Here is an 18742-nt window from a genome sequence, read left to right as displayed (position 1 = left end):
CCCTCCTGGCCTGGCTGGCATGTGTGCAGAATAAAAATGTGTGGGGCCTTTTGTCCGCTTGTTCCATGTAACAACACTGCCCTCAGACGGGAGAATAGGAGCTTGGGGAGCAAGAGGAGAGGCACATGGGTGTTTAAAGAGGCGCAGAAGAAGGAGAAGAGAGCTGGAGATACATTAGGTATTTTATCAAACTTCCAAAAATTGTCTGCTTTACAGTGATTTTGCTCTAAATTCCTCACAGCAAGGCCAGGGGCTTCTCGCCGGTCAAGAATGAATCAGAAGTTACAGACCAGTTAGCGGGGTATTAACGAGTCTAATTCGGAGGGGGATTACTGGAGTTAGGAAGAGAAAAACATGCTATCAGGGTTCCACATTATTTTTGTAGCAGGCATTTTTCCCCCCAATATGGACTGAGCCTGCTGCACCTGACACTGACTGACCCGGAGGAGAGGAAGCTTGTGGATTTTTGCACAGGTACCATCTGATTTTACATCTCTCCTAATGAGCGGTGGCTTTTTTCAGATTGAACGAACATTCTTGGACTCGTTTAAACTAATTTTCTTGCTGATTACTGACAATTTCACGCAGACACTTGAAGGTTTGATATGTAATTAACTCTTGGGAAAGTGAGAAATGAATGCAGAGCTTTATAATGTGTGAGGCTAATGATTAAGAAAGCAGTTCTTGCAAGAAAATAACACAAATTTGATGCCATTTCAGATGTCTACTATAAAATATAAATAAATATTGCAGTCAAACTAGGGAAGGAAAGGTGGCAAATTCTCATAGAAACTTTCTTGCAGGGAGCAACATGAGAGTGCTAATGCCTGCAGGCTACTTTATATTTGTAAATCAGCGTGTTCAGGTGCAATTGGTTAACTTGGCTTAGCTTAATGGCTGGCAACAATGTGCTAACTCGTGAGCTGCAGATACATGTTTACCTCCCACTTTGTATGGTGGACTCAGTCTTCTCCTTTAGTTCTTCCGGAACCTTTCTTTTAAGTCAACTTGCTCCTCATTTCACTGAAAGATAACCTGTTGTTCCTCATGAATAAGTTAACACAAGTGGATTCATTCCTATTTTAGCATTACAGATAGACAAAGCGAGTACGGGATGGAAGAGGCTGCACCGGACAAGATGACCAGCCAGCAGGCTCTGTGCGACGCCCCCGATCAGAAGACCAGAAAATGCGCCGGCATATCCACTCTCAAAGTACTAAATCCACTGTAATCAAAACTCCTCTGCAGGTTGCTTGTAATTCTCTTTTTGTAGTTCATTCAGTTGATGCACTCAGTGGAAATTGCACCACATGATGGCACCAGTTAAAAGGCTAAAAGTCAGCGTGGTGGAGTTGTTAGCATTGTCACGGTTGTGGGGTTCAAACTCTTATCCAGCCGACACAGCGGCCAACTCTGGTTGTCTTACAGGTTTTCTCCAAAGAATGTGCAGGTTTAGGTTAATCGCTGACTCTAAATTGCCCATAAGTGTGCATGGTTTTCTGTGCACGTGTCCAGGCTAGCCCTCTGCTAGCCTGGTAACCTAACATGGCTACTCCCTAGCAAAGAGGGGGGAATTGACCCTGCAGAAACTAAACTGGTGCAGATGATGGGTGGATAAATGCTTCAAATGTCTGATGACACGTGTTTTTGGTCAATTTTAAGACACACGCTTTGCCCCAAAGTATGTCAAATCGAGCCAAGACCTCATCTTGTGTCATTTTTCGAAAATCTCGCCAATCTCTCCTTGTGAGCATGTCAGCTTTTATCAGACACTAATGTATCAGTCCTGAGCTACAGCACGTACAGTATGCACAGCACGTTCTCAGGCTACTTTGTTATCGGGTCGTTTTTTTCTCTTTCACATTCATGCATCTCAAAAATACGGACCACTTACTCAACTCAGCCTCATTCCTAATCCTAAAATAAGAGTTAAAACCTACCAAAGCCAATTAAACCCTGAGCACTCGATGGATTCGCCTTCCATTTGCTATCCTTCTAGGATCAAATTAGGGTTAGGGATGCACGCTTTTTATCATTTTGTGCACTGATTTAAATGTTCGAGAGAAATAATAAGTTCTTAATCCACTGGAAAGGCTGTTACTCAACAAAACATGCAGGGGAATTGCAAAATTCCTGAAGGGAATTAACTCAAGTAATAAAAACTCTAGGATGCCCACACACAGAGGGAAAACACGTGGAGGCTGCACAGGAGGAGGCAGAATCGGTCTCTAGTTTAGGTGATTATATTTGTTAAGGCATGTAGTCAGACAGTTCTTATACAGAGTTTAGAACAGTAATCATACACTGAAATCCGCATGTTTCTTTATTTATATATGTATACAGATTTCTAGTGCATAACTTTGGCTGGATGACACAATTGCTAATCTACCTTTTGCTTTGTGTTTTCTAGTTGTTTATTGTGGCGCTTTCCTTCGCCTACTTCTCCAAGGTTCTGACAGGGACCTACATGAAGAGCTCTATCACTCAGATCGAGCGACGTTTTGACCTCTCCAGCACGCACATTGGCCTCATAGATGGCAGCTTTGAAATGGGTACCGTGATTTGATTTTTACCAACAACTGTCACCAATCTGGTGCCACTGTCAGCGTTTAATCTCACTGTTTTCTTCTGCTGCTTTCTCTCTGTTTCCCCTTCTTGGAGCCAGGCAACTTGTTGTTTCTGGCCGTGGTGAGCCATTTCGGGGCTAAGCTGCATCGGCCCAGGCTCATCGCTGTGGGTTGTTTCCTCATGGCTGTAGGGGCCTTCCTTACCGGCCTGACGCACTTCTTCATGGGACGGTAAATGTCTACAAATGTCAGAGTATAGAAACAAAAAAAATAAAAATAACTGTATGATATAATTTCTCTTGTTTTCACAGCTACAAGTATGACACAGTCATTCAGGCATTTCAGAATGAAAGTGTGAGCATTGCTGCCTGTGCGGATCCTCTGAAAACACTAGATGTGTCAGAAATCCATATAGAGCCTTCTGTGGAAGATAACAAAGGTAAGACTGTGGACTAAATGCTGGGATCAAATGTGTGCACTTTACATTTATGACAACATGAAAATGATTAAACCTTGTGAATCTGTAGCTAATACCCTATCATATCAAACTGTCATCAATGGACCACTCTACGAACCAAAGAAAACCGACTGTGGTGTTGATGCATGTAGCTTGTGTCAGCACCACAAAGACTACTGAACCAACAGCCGTCTAGCTACTGTCCACTGTATACATTCTGCACCTGTGTGAGAGGAAGTAAATCTCTGTAACAGTAGGTGACATCAGTCTGTAGTCATTATCTAAAAGAGAAAGCAGAAGAGCTTGAACTAGGGTTAGGGTTAGGGTTAGGGTTAGAGATTTGTAGCTCTACAAATCACAAGTGGCAAGTGACAAATCATTGTACAGAGCTGGCTTCTCTTGATTCATGCTGATCAGTTGGTCTACAGCTGTCGTGTCCAAACTACAGGCCCCCAGCGGAACATGGTCCACACATCGAACTTAAACTTGACTGTTTGGACGCCTCTGGTCGAGGAGTTTTTCATTCCAGATGATTGTGTCGTTGAGAACCTTTTACTTGCCTTTGTGTGCACTGCTCTGCTGTCTCGCACTGATAGGCCACTGATTGAACACACTCAACTGGGCCGGCAAACACTCACTGGTGACCCAAAACTATCTAAGGGCCGACTGTTGGCTTGGTGTCACGGCCTTTAGGTTCAAGGGAACAGTCTCATCTCTATGGATGGCAATGTCGGACTGTTGGTCAGTGCACTGTCAGTGTCAGCGGTTTAGCCTGAACAAAAGATTCGTGCAGCAACTTCCAACAACCTCTTCCCCATGAAGCTGAACTCAACAACCTGCGGGGAGGACATACTAGACCAAAGGCTTAGCTGTGGTTAGTGACTTTTCCCCCCAACCATACCTCGAGTGTATAGATCCTGTCTGACCTTCAAAGTCACTCACCTCCTGTGCAGTATACATACCGCCCAACACGTGCAGAGCCCCTGAGCTAGAGTAGGTCAGGGCAGAGACAAATCCCTTCATCCCTTTCACTGGAGCTAAACACAGACTCAGCGGTGCTGACAATAGGCCTGGATATGGGCTGCAGAGTGAGCCAACAAGAGCCGAAAAAGAAACGAGAAAAGAGGCAGAATAACAAGTGTGACCATAAGGTCTCACAACATCAGAAGAAAGCAGACATCTGTAATATTTATGGGAATAAATCCAGTCTGGATGTGTGTGTTTTTCAGTGTTGCCGAAATGTTGCTTCAGTACCTCCATTGTTGAGCCGTAATTGATTCCTCCTCTCACAAAAAAACTTGTAATACACCTCCAAAATGCATTGTATCGGTCCAGTTCGGCTATTCTGTTGAGATGTATACAATACGGAAGTCGCAAACAAGGTGTTTGTATGCTAGCTTAAAACCACATCCTGTTAGATTACACTGAATCAACAAAAGGCCGACTGTTCCATGGCTTCATTATTAAGTCAGTTATTTGTTCTGCTGAACCCGTAATTCTGTGACTGTTAAGTATTAAAACCGGTACTAAACCCTATTCGCTGTTACTGCCAGTCACTACAAGTGTCAGCAAAATGACTTCGACTGAGATGTTAGTGATTTCCACTTTAAACATGGTAACATTAAACTAGTTTTTATTTTTTTTTAATTTTTTTTGGTTTGATTTTGTGATGACTGAAGAATCTTAAAAAATGACTTATTCACTGTACAAAATCAGTGTAATGATGATAATAATTATTATCCTGTTTGTGTCCTGTTATGCAGCATGTGTGAGAGAATCTAGTTCCCACATGTGGATCTATGTGTTCCTGGGGAACGCTTTGCGGGGCATTGGCGAAACCCCACTCACGCCTCTGGGCATCTCCTACATCGATGACTTTGCTAAAGCTGAAAACTCTCCCTTCTATATAGGTACGGTAATATTGCTCATTCTGGGTTTAGAGTGAGATTTTTCACACATCAAGATGTCAAATACCCTTAATGGGTTAAACCTTCCTGTTTCTCGATGTACCTCTTCTCCTGTGGAGCAGCTTGTTTAAATTGTTAATTATCTGATTATTTTTTGATTGGCAGCTTGTCTTCAGACTATTACTCTCCTGGGCCCCATGTTTGGATTCCTCCTGGGCTCCTATTGTGCCAGGCTATATGTTGACATTGGATATGTTGATATGGGTAAGTGTAATGCATTTGTTTTGAGCAGGATGTATCATGAATCATGGTGAGGACTCACCTTAAAAGCCTAAGCACCATTATTTCACAGAATTGAAGCTCATTTTTAAGTAAATCAAATGCAGTTATCGATATAGATGGCATATGTGCAGGGTGAAGACGTTGGGTTGGTGGATTAACAGTTAACAGACTATTTGGCTACTCTTAACTTAAACCAGAGCATGCTTTTTGGATAGAACCTTACATTTCTGACAGACAAGTGGTAGCCTGGCTGGAGCTTTGGTCTAGCCTTTATTTAGATTTAAGGCACATGTAGGGTTCTGCTGGACATTGACGGCGTAATCTAATGGCCTATGCCAGTGCAAGCTGTTTACACTTCTAGCTTGATCTGTAAAAACGCTAGCCGGTGCTGTGTCTTTTTTGCCAAAATTTCGCATACTAATGTTTGTATCTTCAAAACTTGCAGAGCTGGAGAAGCTGACGTAATAGTAAAGCGGAAATACGCTACTACCAAGTGGTCCTATCACTGCTCTTGTGGTCTGCGTCGCCATGACTCGTAGTTACATTTCAGGCTATAGCATTCGGGTCTGCATAGGGCCTGGGCTGACGCTGTAGTTGTCAAATTGACTCAAAGAGCAAATATCTGACTAGCTACTATAAAAACAGGCAGTGCACTTGTCTCTTATGGTCACTTCACATAAAGAACCAGTTAAAGAAAACCAAAGAAAAGTTTTGGGCACTTACTTGCACTCACTTGGCCTTTTCCTCCTTGCAGAAAGTGTGACCATCACTCCAAAAGATGCCCGCTGGGTGGGTGCCTGGTGGTTGGGTTTCATGGTGTCCTCAGCCCTCCTGATCGTCTCCAGCATTCCCTTCTGGTTCCTGCCCCGTTCTCTGCCCAAGCAGGAGGGTGAAGCGGTCAAGCCAGGTCCTGCCAGTGAGACACTGGAAGGGACAGAGGACGCATTCAGTAACAACCATAACCTTAAGCTGACTGAAATTGCAAAAGGTACACTAGAGAAGAGACTTCTTGTGTATATGCGCAAGTGTATGGACTTCACTGGACCAAAGACATGCTCATTAGGTTAATTGGTGATTCTAATTTAGCTGTAGGTGTGAGTGTGGTTGTCTGTCTCTCTGTGTTAGCCCTGCGATGGACTGGCGACCTGTCCAGGGTGTACTCCGCCTCTCGCCCAGTGACAGCTGGGATAGGCTCCAGCCCTCCCACGGTCCTCCAGAGGTTACAGAAAATGAATGAATTAATGAATTTTTACTGGGTGTTCTTCAACAGGGTTCCTTCCGTCCTTGAAGCGCCTGCTGGGAACTCCTTCTTACTTCCTGCTTATTTGTGGGAGTATCCTAAAGTTCAACTCCTTCATCGGCCTATTAACCTTCAAAGCCAAATACATGGAGCAGCAGTTTGGACAGTCTGCATCCAGAGCTAACTTTCTCATAGGTAAAACTTTGCGATATACTTCTCGATCGGGGTGTCTAGAAACATTATGCCTTCATGTAAGATCGGTCTCCCATTTCCCAGACCCACTCTTGTTTTTCTTGTAGGTGTTCTAAACCTGCCGGCAGTGGCTGTAGGGATCTTCCTGGGAGGACTGCTGATGAAGAGGTATAAGCTCAGTGTGGTGTCGGGAGCTCAGCTCTCCTTTGCCACATCCTTTATGGCGTACCTACTGATGCTGCTGCAGTTTGGTACTAAGTGTGAGAACTTACCCATAGCTGGGCTCACCGTCTCATACAACGGGTGAGTGCCGAAACAGTTACCAGCAATTTTTGGAAGGAAGATATAGTCCGGTTTAACTACTTTTGCAAAATGTAAATTAACCTGCAGGACACAGAGTGTATCATACGACGGAGAGATGGTCTTCTCCGAGTGCAACAGAGACTGCTCGTGCTCGGCAGAGGAGTGGGACCCAGTCTGCTCGGACAGCGGCATCACTTACACCTCGCCATGTTTGGCCGGCTGCCTCGGCTCCAGTGGACACGGCAAGAGCACAGTAGGGCCACACACGTGAAAGCACAGCATTCAAAGTAAACCCGCTAACCTGGGAGCTGGTTTTTGGAGATTTGGATCAAGGGTGTCTTTGCAAACACTTGTACTCCATATAATTTATTATGTATTCCCCTTTAAAAACTGCTCCCACACGAACTGATTGCACGTGTTTATCAACAGTACCATGCTGTCCGCAACCCTCATTCCAAAGAAACACTTCTCAGCAGACGGATGGAAAGAATGTGCTGGGAGAAATGACTGAGAATCTGACTGAAGGAGATCATTCAGTGATGAAAACTTACATTAGCAACCTCTGTGTTAGAAGTGGTCAGCTCTCTCTCCCATTTTTTATAAACTTTACACCTCATTCAGATCATTCAAATTATTGCATTGACTGTAGATTATTATATTTGTCACTTAACTTTTTCAGTTGATTTTCAGCCTTTTATCCACTGCATGCTAAATATGTATATTATAAGTAATATGTATATAATAAGTCATTCATACATGCCGAGTGTACTATATAGGACACAACTCCTTTCTTGTAAAGAGTATAGTGCTTAATCTTCTCTCTTTCTTTCAGGTGTTTCACAACTGCAGCTGCGTGTCCGTGTCCTATCCAGCAGGCAGCAGCGCGTCGGTGAGGCTGGGCCAGTGCCCGCATAGCAAGGACTGCAGCCGCAGCTTCACATCCTACATGGCTGTATCTGTCCTCAGCTCCTTTATCAACTCTCTGGGAGCCACGCCTGGATACATGGTCATCATACGGTCTGTGCAAGCTCACTGTAAATCATTCCAAGGGGTGACGGATTGGATGAATAAAATGAAGCACTAGCTGCTGTGATACAACACAACAAAGTCATAAAGGAACTTTCAAACGAGGTGTATTGTGCGAATATATTTACTAGAACTAGGGGCAGTGATCAAGGTAATGAGATTGACGTCACCGCAGAAGGCTTTCTATGGAATAATTGACATTTTGAACAATTAATCACTTTCCTGCCAAGAGTTATTGGAGAAGACTGGAGCAACTCTCATGGCTGTGCCTTAATTACAAAGTCAAGAGGTCTGAGAGAGCTTAGCATAAAGACTGGAAGCAGGCAGAAAGCCTGGAGATTGTGTCAAGAAAAACTTAAAGCTGCATTTCAGGATTTGAGCCAAAAAATATTTTCAAGCTTGAATTATGCATGTTTTACAACAATATTAATATACTGTGCATCGTCAGGACCAGCTTGCGTCACATGACTTCCACCAAGGAAATTAACGTACATTCATTATTTTCTTGTTTTGTGATTGCAGATGCATCTCACCAGAGCTCAAATCCCTTGCTTTGGGTATCCAGGCATTAGTAACTAGGACTCTTGGTAAGCTTCATTAGGTTTAAGCTTCATTTAGGCTTAATCTGTTCATCTTAGGACTGTTTTGCTTTTGGTTGTTGCCAGTACAGCTTCAGACCAGTCCCATAACAAATGACGTTTGCACACCAAGTCCTTATTTATCCCACTTTTAGCTGTCGCAGAAAACTTTTGTCATTCCTTTCGCTGTGAGATTTTACAGACAAAATGGAATAGCCAAGCATGATTTTGTGGTCCTATGTTTTTCATCTTTCATGAAAGAAGAAGTTGAAAATATCGGGTTCATCCAGTCCTGAGAAGACGTCGAGGGCAAGCAGAGTTTAACCTGCTGAATTGTCCTTGTCGTTTCCAGGTCTGTTTCAGGATGTTGTTGGTCCGCTTTCATTTGAAAGGAAGACCACCAGTTTTCTGAAAATTATGAGGGAAAGCAAAAAATGGGGGAAAACTGTCATTTTGAATGATATGAGGCTCTGAATGGTCAAAAAGCCTTCAGATGGATGGGAGACAAATGCAGGAAACCAACGGTGTCCTGAACACTTGCGATAATTTCAAATGATAAATGAATACCGTAACTTCTTTAAGTTTCCTCTTCATGGAAAAATGTAGAGTAGCCAAATAGTCTGTTAAAAATGATTTTACATATCTTATTTGATATGTCACAGTAAAAATAATGCAGGTAAGGGAAATGTCTCTCCGTTGCAACACTATAACAGTTCATACCTGTGTGGTTCTAGGTGGAATTCCTGCACCCGTGTATTTTGGAGCCCTTATTGATTCAACTTGTCTAAAGTGGTCGATCAAGAAGTGCGGGGGCAGAGGGGCCTGTCGCATTTACGACGCTGATATGTACAGGTATGGCAAATGAATGCAGTTGTGCTCAGGCTGTGACTGCTTCCATGAATTTCCTCAAAACTACTGACTGGCTTAATGTCACTTTCTTTATTTCCAGGATCATTTTCTTGGGTCTGATCACTTGTCTCAGTGGTACTTCCTATTTCTTCATCATCGCCGTCATCGTCCTCCTCAGGCGACAGTTTCGGAAGCCAGGTCAGGAAAAGCAGCAGATGCAGAAACCACAAGCCTTGAAGGAAATTCAACTTCAGACACCAGCGAAACCAACTGAGGGCACTAGTGTTAGTCCCAAAGCTCCCAAGCTGACTCACACCCCAGTCTGGGTGAGGACTGCGACAGATTTGAAAGAAGGAGGGGAGATTCACAGAGTAGAGCAGCTCTCTCAAGATGACGGACTCATCTCCGCAAAAGACGCAGAGGAACCTAAATCCCTGACAGAAATCACAGTTGAAGTCAATAGTCTTTCTTCTGATGGGGCGAACATAGAGATGGCCTGTACGGAAACAACTGCTCAAGTAGAAAAAGAGGAGATGGACTCTTGCACAAATGACAAGAAGACGTTAGAGAAAGAAAGTCAGCAAAGAAGCTGATGACGTCCACTAAAGTGGTCTCAAATGCAGAATCGAACTGGGCCAACTGGAACCTGTCTGATTACTAAGTCTGGCCAGAAGTCACGTCTACTCGTCAAGAGCAAATGCTTTTGCATTTGGACTAAAGCATGGTCTATGCTAATAATATTTTCCTTCACTTCATTATGAGAGAAAACTATTATTTTACACTAAGTCCTGAGGAGGAACAACTCTACTTGTAGTCCTGTTTCCAAAGATCTGGGAACATAGTACAGTAACTGGTGCAAATGTGGACACACTGATCAACAATTCAAATGATTTTAGTCATGTACTCATATGATTACACTACAACTCTGCAGACCTCCACCAACATTGTAGAGTAAATTTCCTGGACACAATCAATGTTTTTTTTTGTGCCAATAAATGAATGATATCATTGCCACATTCATTTCGCAGAGCTGATCTGTACACAGTCGACAAAATCACAATTTTAAAATGTATATCACTGTCAACACAATACAAGTGAGCTAGCAAAAACTTCCTACCTTAAGCAGATCGGAACCAGCAATAGCATTCATCAGGAGTTGTATTTCTGAACACCTGATGAACAAGTTCCAACTGACTTGCAAATGCTCTATGTTAAGTTCTAATTCATGTTTGATATGACATCTAAAAATCCATAATCAGTGAACACGCAAATATTTATTACTTCAAAAGCTGAAGCAATGAAACCCCATTCTCGGTGTGCAATACATGCACATACAGCTTCAACATCCAATTTGTTGCCCATTGGAGTAGAATTAGCATCTAGAGACGGAGAATTTGAAAACAGCTTATGTTGTAGTGTACACATTCATCAGGCTGTGCAGTGAAGCGCCAAGATCCACGAGGAAAATATTTGGTTCTTTAGCTGCCAAATGCATGGTTGTTTTCACCACGGAGTTGCAAACTTTGCATGTCTGATTGATTTTAAAAAGCATGGATGTGCAAACAATGCACATGAGAGCTGAAAGATTCAACCAAAACAGTAAAGCAGTAGCTTGTGAAAGCAGTTAGCTAAAGTAGGAGTGCGTAGCTTTTACGTATCAGTGAGCGTTCATTACGTTCAAGCCCTTGCCAAACACATTCTAATGTATGTGGAGACGTTTGTGCACCATGATTGTCGCACCAGTAGCCAGTAATAATTGGTTTGTCAAAGCTGAAGGAGGTAGCAACCCTTAAGGAAACAGTAGGCTACAGCAACTTTGCATTGATTTTTGTTTGCATTGCTTGATTCACAAAGAAGACAGAACAGAACACGGATAGTGCCTTACTGATGGTTCGTTCACACAATATTTTATTGGGGATCAGATCTGCCAAGCCAATAAAATTGACTGACAGAAGAGTAACAGCAACGTCGTCATACACTTCACCTGAGCACCATTGAGTCGATTTGGTTTACAACAATATGACTGTTGTTTAGATTCCACTATCGCATCTGTTGTAAAAGATATTGAAAGTTAAATAACTATAAAGGACCAACACTTAACAGCAATTAAGACATTTGTCAGGAAGCATATGGCACATAATACTATGCCCTGGTCTATCCAAATACATGCAGAGATATTTTTATCTGTGAATCGGCTGAAACATGATAATGAAAGCCTTAGCAGACTCAAGGCTAGGCTATGCAAAGGTTATTCATTCATTCATTCATCTTCTATACCCGCTTAGTCCTGTTAAGGGTGGCGTGGGTCTGCTGGAGCCTATCCCAGGTCGCCAGTCCTATGCAAAGGTTAGTATTTGTAAAATATTTGGAGCAGACTATGTAGCTTACGTTATACATTTATCTTAGCTAAACAATGGATTATTGTTTTGGAAATGTGGAATGCTCTGTACTCTGTATTTTTTTTTTTCACTAAGTCAGGACACGATACTCTAACGTTGTGTTTGTGTAATTATTAACACTGCCAGAATGGGGTGACAAACATTCCACACTGCAAATTAAAAAAAAAAAAAAAAAAGTAATATATGGATTAAAGTTCTGTACAAGAGATACAGTTTACAGGGTTAGCTGAGATTTCTCAGTGGCTTCGTCACTGAGAATGACCCTTTCACATTACAAAAGGTCTTTGGATTCATTGCCAATATAAAATATCTTATTGCAGCTTTAAATTTAGGTAAAAGAATTTGTTTATGTAGACACAAGTACGCATTGCATTTCATTTTGATCACTTTGATCCGTTTCTCTATGAATGATTTCCTTCAAACGTCTAAATGCCGCAGGCACCAGTGAACCACCTGTATAAGCTTTCAAAGGAGGAATGCAAGCACCCAGCTAAGGCCTGGTTGTACAGTATGTAGGAGAGATATGCATCATGGAAATAATGTTATTCACGAAATAATATTCACACAAAACAAGCAGTTACTAATTTGCATGCAGTTAATTAAAAAAAAAAAGTACAGGTTGGTGACGTTAACTGTATTTGTGACTGTGGATGAATCATGGCCTAGAAAGGGATGATACAAACGGGTCACACGAGCAAATACGTGCCGTATCTCGAATAAACAGGCTTATACAACCACGTGGCCTCGGCTTCTTCCGATTGCACCTAGGCAATGCATCACGCAAAAGTGAACGCGCCCCTGTAGTTAACTGCAAATGCAAAACTCCAGGTGTGGATGCTCTCAACCTGAGCAGTCATTACCAGACGCCGGAGCACCATTACCTCTGCTGCCACCAGCTACTAATCATTCCCTGGCGACATTTGATCCCACTCATGTTCAGTGCGACAGGAATACTAACCGACCACACATGAGTCGGAGCCTCAAACCGAATCCCTGAAACATGTATGAACTGCTGATTCGGAGAATGCTAAAAGATGTCTTCTGTTACCTCTGAAGACAATGGATGTTTAGTGGGTTTGTGGCACGAGTGGCTTTTTTTTCCGCGGCGTTAACAGGAAATCAATCAAGCTTGAATTACCAAAGTAATTCAAGGAGCAAGATGACATGTTTCCCGGGATTGTTGCGGAAATTTGCTGTAAAAGGCCAAACTGGGCAATAGTTTTTGTCTTAATATGCAGAAATCATTGTCAGGGAAGGGTGGCATAAATGAAGTCATAGCACTGACTCCAGATAGAGCCAATATTGCACATGCAAACTACATAATCCATGTAAAAGTACAGGAAAACTATCCTGTCACTCTGCCTTTGTCTGTGGTTACTGTCTTCAGTCTTGTGCAGCTTACAGGAAACTCAGGGAGGTGTTCATTGGTCCACAGAGGGTACTGGGGTGTTACGTATCCATTAGGACCACGCTGTACCTCTGTTAGCTCAGAGCTGCGGTGAATACCACCAGCACTTACCGTCAGCCTGCAGCCGCGCAGACGTCTCCCTAGCAATACATTGGGACGATCTCTACGACATTAAGAACCTTGCACTGTGTTGTTGTGAAAGCGATCAAATCAATTCAGATTCAATGCGGTATGTTTAATTGTGTAATTCTCTGATGATGACCACCTTTTAATGTGTTTTCCTACTTGGTGCTAACTACTGATTGTACAGAATATGCCATTTTATACATTTTAGACGCAATCAGAGCCTTGTTTCTGCAGATCATTTTGTCCACGTGAAGATTAACCTGAAAGCGAGTTTAAGTCCCAGAGAGTCTGTTTTGCCAATTACATTTTCAAGGCACTGACACGCCAAGTTGTCAGTGAGCATCCATCGGCCTAGTGACATGATCATCTGGAAAGAATAAACTGCAGACCAACTGATCGGCGTGATTCAGGAGAGGCCAACTCTGTACGAAGGTTGGTCGATCTTCCTAGCTTCCAAGCTAATCCTAGCTCTTCTGGTTTCTCTGTTGGATTCTGACTACCAACTGCTGCCACTTGCTGTTTCGGTTAATAGTTGCTCTTCCGGTTTCCCTTTTTGACTGATGAATCCAGTCTACTGCCAACCGCTGGTATGAAGTTGAGTTATTTCTTTTCACACAGGTGCAGAAGGTAATTAGCGCCAGTTGTCTGTTGACTGTAGTCTTTCATTCATTGCATTCAATTGCATTTTTGTCCAGACACAAGCGCCATGAGACGACGTCACAGTGAGTTTTAGTCGCAGGTTGTTCTTTGATCATGGACTGGCATGTCCAGGCTTTTTTTAAAGATGGAGTCCAAAACAGAACTAGCATGCCATTCCAGCGGCGTGTTGGTGCATTTTTTATTACCGTTGCCTCATAGTAAGACACTGTGTTCAATCCCGATGCCCAGTTGCGCCCTTTTATTGAGGTTCGAGATCACTGTTGTGGCATTGCTTCAGCCATTAATACTTAAAACTACAATAATTCGTTTTTTGGTCACTTGGAAGGAAACCTGAACAATAACCTGAGAGCAACACAACTGACTCAAAAGCTACGTTCTGAATCACGTACTTCCCACTGTAAGTACGTACTGAAGATGCTCTCATGGTCTATGTATACAAATGAGAAATTCGGCAAGACCTTCAAGAGCCTTGAACTTCGACCCTTTTGGCCACATCCTTTGCAGTCTATGGCATCATTGCGAAATACATGACGAAAGGTTTGATGGTACGCTTTTAACAAAATGGCAATATTTTTGCTGTCGTCGTGTCTCTTTTGGCAGCATGTACCTCCTGAATTGTGGGTTACAATAACCAGAGACACATACTTGATTTGCGTGCTGCAAAATGACTCCAGATTTACATCGGTAGCATACTGCATACTGTATCTGACATACTGTGTATTAAAAAAAATAATTATTCCTTCTCTGGTATACTAAATAGTATAGCAGTATGGATATTAGAATGTACACATTGATATTTTGTTAATATATAAAAACAACTTGATATTTGGAAGTAGGCTTTCAGGGAAAGTTGTAAAGATGTAATCCACTTGTCAGCTCATCATATTCCCAGGTCACGTGCCTTTAAGTTGTTACTTTAACATTTTACCATCACTTCATTAATTAGCACTTTGGTGTTTGTGACATGTCCCGTCAAGCTAATGAGGCGCCATTCATTTTTAATGATCGTTCATCTTCACATCCATTATTCATGGTGGCTGAAGGCCAAAGGGAGGCACTAAGGTGACCAGAGTTTGGTCACCTAAAACTTCGTCACGCGTCTCAAGGTAAACATGAAGACAGCTCTCCACTTTGAGCGCGCTCTTCTCCCCGGCGTGGGTTTGTGGCGGGTCAGTCCCGCCTTGGCAGCTGATGACAGCGGTGACGGAGGTGATGATGAGGGTGGTGACGTGTTTGCATGCGTGCACTGTTAATGTTTGTGGAAGAAATGTGTGAACGCTGAGGTGTGTACGTTAACTTGGAGCTGAGTGTGATGTAACGTATGAAGACCCACTTTATCCCCCCACCCCTTTCTAAATGAAAACCCAAGCCTATATTTGGAGAGAGCTGATGTCACAAGTGGTTTGAGCAGAGAGCCTATAACTGTTGGAGTCGGCTTGTGTGACAGCCTGACAAACCTTGGACTGCTCCAGTGAGACGCTGGGATCTGGCTAACACAACAGAAAGTGAGTAATCTTTCCTCTTTTATATACTGTATGCAAACGGTGTGATCCAAGAAATGGACTGTGTTGATAATTTGCATGATTATTGCAGGTTTTGCCAAATCTCCAGCCCCTTTTAGGTTTTCCTTTAGGTCTTTAAAGACACAGGCGTGCTACACAAATAAAAAGAACTGCTGTGCATTTTAAAAGCAGCATCCAGAGGTTTCCAAAGGCAGCCAGACTGATCGGATCGCAAGCAACTATGCGTGACAGAAGAACTCTGGGATTTTCTTTCTTTAGATTTGAGGATGTGGTCGTCTTTAAATGTACATAATCTAAATTCTAAATTCTTTAAATCATTAGGACTATTATGTGGAAGTGGAAAAGGATTTTACTAGACTAAAAGCTTCAATATAAATTTTTGATTGATTGTTGATTAACTGACAATAAAAATAACTGTAAACTGCGGTCTCAGTTGAACCGTTTAAGCCACTGATCAGGACATTTAAAAGAATAGTTTGTAAGCTGCAGATGCAATAGAGACAGGATACAGCGAACAAAATATAGAGCGCAGCTTTATATCAGACGTTGGTGAATCATTTATTATGCACATTTGATGCCACATTTATTTATTTTCCTCACAATGGTGCATCTGCACATTCAGACTTTCCTTTCCTTCTGTGTAATCACTGTGTTTATCCAGGGAATCGCCCTACACTATGTATCACCTGAGGGTGCCGGTGCTTCTCCTCATGCTACTTGTGTTGCTGCGCTGCGTCGCCGCGGCCCCAAGCTACAGGTAAGAGCTGCAAAACCTTAACAAGAAGCAAGAAATTGAGTTTTCACTTAGCTCAAATGTGGAGTGTATCAGATCAGATGCCAGCATTAATACATCTTGGAATACAGTCTAATAGTTTAAGATCATTGTAGCAGACGAGCAGCTGAATATCATGGAAAGTGCAGAATAAGAAGAGCTGTCAGTCTGTGTGTGAGGGGCAGCCGGGCGCGGATTTATAACTCTGGAGGTGGAAGCCAATTGTGGGAAAGTGCTTCACGGTGCATCTTCAGGGATGGGTTGCTAAGTGGCCACTTTCTCTTCTTGCTCTTTGGATTGTTTTGAAGGAGGGGATCATCAGTGTGAATCGGTTTGGCCCCTTTTCCCCTCTGTGATTCAGGTACTTCAGTCCCAGCTCATCCAGCGAGCAGGAGAGTGCTCTCCCTGACAGTGAAGGCTGGTTACTCCCCGAGCTGATCTCCAACCCGTTCCTCGGCCTCATGGGTGCGCGGCCGCCGAGGGGGCTCACGGCGACGAACAGGTGAGGACGTTTGCACAAGTCGGCGGTGTGTTATCTCCTCATTACGCTAAAAAAATAAAAAAGCATTGTCTGTCTGTGCTTGTCTTTCGTCGATCCAGCCACCACATACAGAAGAGAAAGTGCAACACAGCCACCTGCGTCACCCAGAGGCTAGCAGACTTCCTGGTCCGCTCCAGTAACACCATCGGCACCGTCTACGCACCGACCGACGTGGGATCCTCCACCTACGGAAAGAGGGACCTACTGCAGCCTCCCAGATTCCTGCCTCTCTAGTACCGCCTGAGGAACCTGCACCAGCAGCCTCGGTGCTCTGACAACCAACCATCTTATGTAACAATGATTACGACAGTGACACTGATAGCGAAGACGCCGAAGATCATCCTTTTCTCTCATTCGTTTTACAAACTTTAACGGTGCCTTTAATTTAAAAGTCACGTGTATGCTTTCTGTTTGTGTCGTGGCTCTGTTGATGCTGTTCCACAATGGCATGATGGGAATGGAAAAAAAAAATAATAAAACGATATAAAAGTCATTAATAACACAATAAAAAAAAGGTGAAAACAAATGTAAAGCCATAATAAGTATATAAACTAAATGTTATCTGTTGTTTTGATAATAAAATTGTAAAAAAAATATATTTATTTTTAAATCTTCATGCGTTTTAAGCCACATTATTGCATATCATGCCAGCTGCACGCAACGGCTATGTCATATGGGTTACACCAAACTTGTTTCTTCAGGAGACGTCCGTTAAAACGAATGCAAGTATAATACTTTAGTAATCAGCTATTAGTAATTGGCCCCTGTCCTGCACACACATTCAGCTTTTAAATAAACTCATTGTGTTGGAGACTCAGCTACATAGAGTGTCTCTGCAGGTCAAGCCTCTAACAATGGAGGTATGTTCTTATGCCATGTTGAGGGAGTTGCCATTGGTAACCAAAGAGGAATTCCTTATCGCCTAGTCGTAGGTATTTTGATGTCACCTAAACACTACTGCAGGGCTGAACCTTTGCCTGGCAACATGGAGACTTTAAAGACGCGCAGACAGTCTTGTGCTGATCACAATCAAAGGACAGCGTAGCGGGAGCCAGAAGTTAAGCATAAAAAAAAAAAATGGTATTCGCTTCCTGTCTCCTGAATGAGGGCTGACAGAAGTGTTTTGAATATAGTTTCAATGAGACAATAAATGAAATATTTGTATTTTAGAAGCCTGAACCCAGACCAAGTGGCACCTTCCGGGGCAGAAAAATTAAACCAACCCGGGATTGCCGAAAAACTGCACTTCCTCAAATAACCACTAGAGGCTGGCTCCAGCTACATGTTGAAATGCTCAACTTTATAGCAGAAACGCATATGTCTACAGCATAGTATGCAGTTTGTTTGTTTTTTTGTCTCTATAGGTAATTCCTTGAGTCATGAGAACAGTTTCAATTACATCAAGACTTTAAGTCATGCATGATTAGGGTGCTAGCTGTCTGCCTAGGTGTCCCTCGTCCACCTTGGCTACTATCCTCACACTCCACCACTTCGCCTATTTTTGAACTAGCCCTGAGTTACGTGGTGTCAGGCAGTGCAGAGATTTATGTTAGGGGTGACAGAAAAAGCAGCTACGCCATTATTTCATGAGGTAGTACTTATTGACACTCAAACACCTATCAAGTATAGGTATTTTTTGACATACACTCCAAATATGAAGTGAAGTTTTTGGTACTGGAATAATAAAACAAGTCGTCTTTTCAGTCCATTATATGGTGCTGTTGAGGTTTTTCTGATGTCAGCGAGAAAGGAAGATGGAAGGACTTAGCATCATTAAGGGCGGGGCTGCTTTGAGCGACAGGTGGTGGTCAACTCAGGTTGCTAACTGTGGCTGCATCACCCGCCCACCTCGACTGCGCTCACACTCATTTTTGAATTGGCCCAGAGTTAGGAGGATTAAGGTGCTGCCAAG

The 18742-nt window shown here is 42.8% G+C and overlaps 2 protein-coding genes across 2 annotated transcripts; both read left to right on the top strand.

Moving 5' to 3' along the window:
- Nucleotides 1-1073: 1073 nt before the first annotated feature.
- Nucleotides 1074-11737, top strand: slco1e1 (solute carrier organic anion transporter family, member 1E1). The gene is made up of 14 exons (XM_084573115.1): nt 1074-1213; nt 2411-2552; nt 2666-2798; nt 2879-3006; nt 4788-4934; nt 5097-5195; nt 5968-6201; nt 6484-6648; nt 6753-6948; nt 7036-7201; nt 7781-7965; nt 8497-8561; nt 9287-9404; nt 9502-11737. Exons 1-14 carry the CDS (start codon nt 1115-1117, stop codon nt 9992-9994), a joined length of 2370 nt encoding a protein of 789 aa, XP_084429241.1. The 5' UTR covers nt 1074-1114; the 3' UTR covers nt 9995-11737.
- Nucleotides 11738-16194: 4457 nt separating this feature from the next.
- On the top strand, nt 16195-17266 carry iapp (islet amyloid polypeptide; the record flags this gene model as incomplete). The annotated part of the gene is made up of 3 exons (XM_084573102.1): nt 16195-16274; nt 16651-16791; nt 16890-17266. 3 exons carry the CDS (start codon nt 16195-16197, stop codon nt 17062-17064), a joined length of 396 nt encoding a protein of 131 aa, XP_084429228.1. The 3' UTR covers nt 17065-17266.
- Between the last annotated feature and the right edge of the window lie 1476 nt (nt 17267-18742).

Source organism: Chelon labrosus (genome assembly GCF_963514085.1).
Source record: "Chelon labrosus genome assembly, chromosome: 23".
In the NCBI taxonomy this organism is placed as follows: Eukaryota; Metazoa; Chordata; class Actinopteri; order Mugiliformes; family Mugilidae; genus Chelon; species Chelon labrosus.
This window is presented reverse-complemented; position numbering and strand designations above follow the sequence as displayed.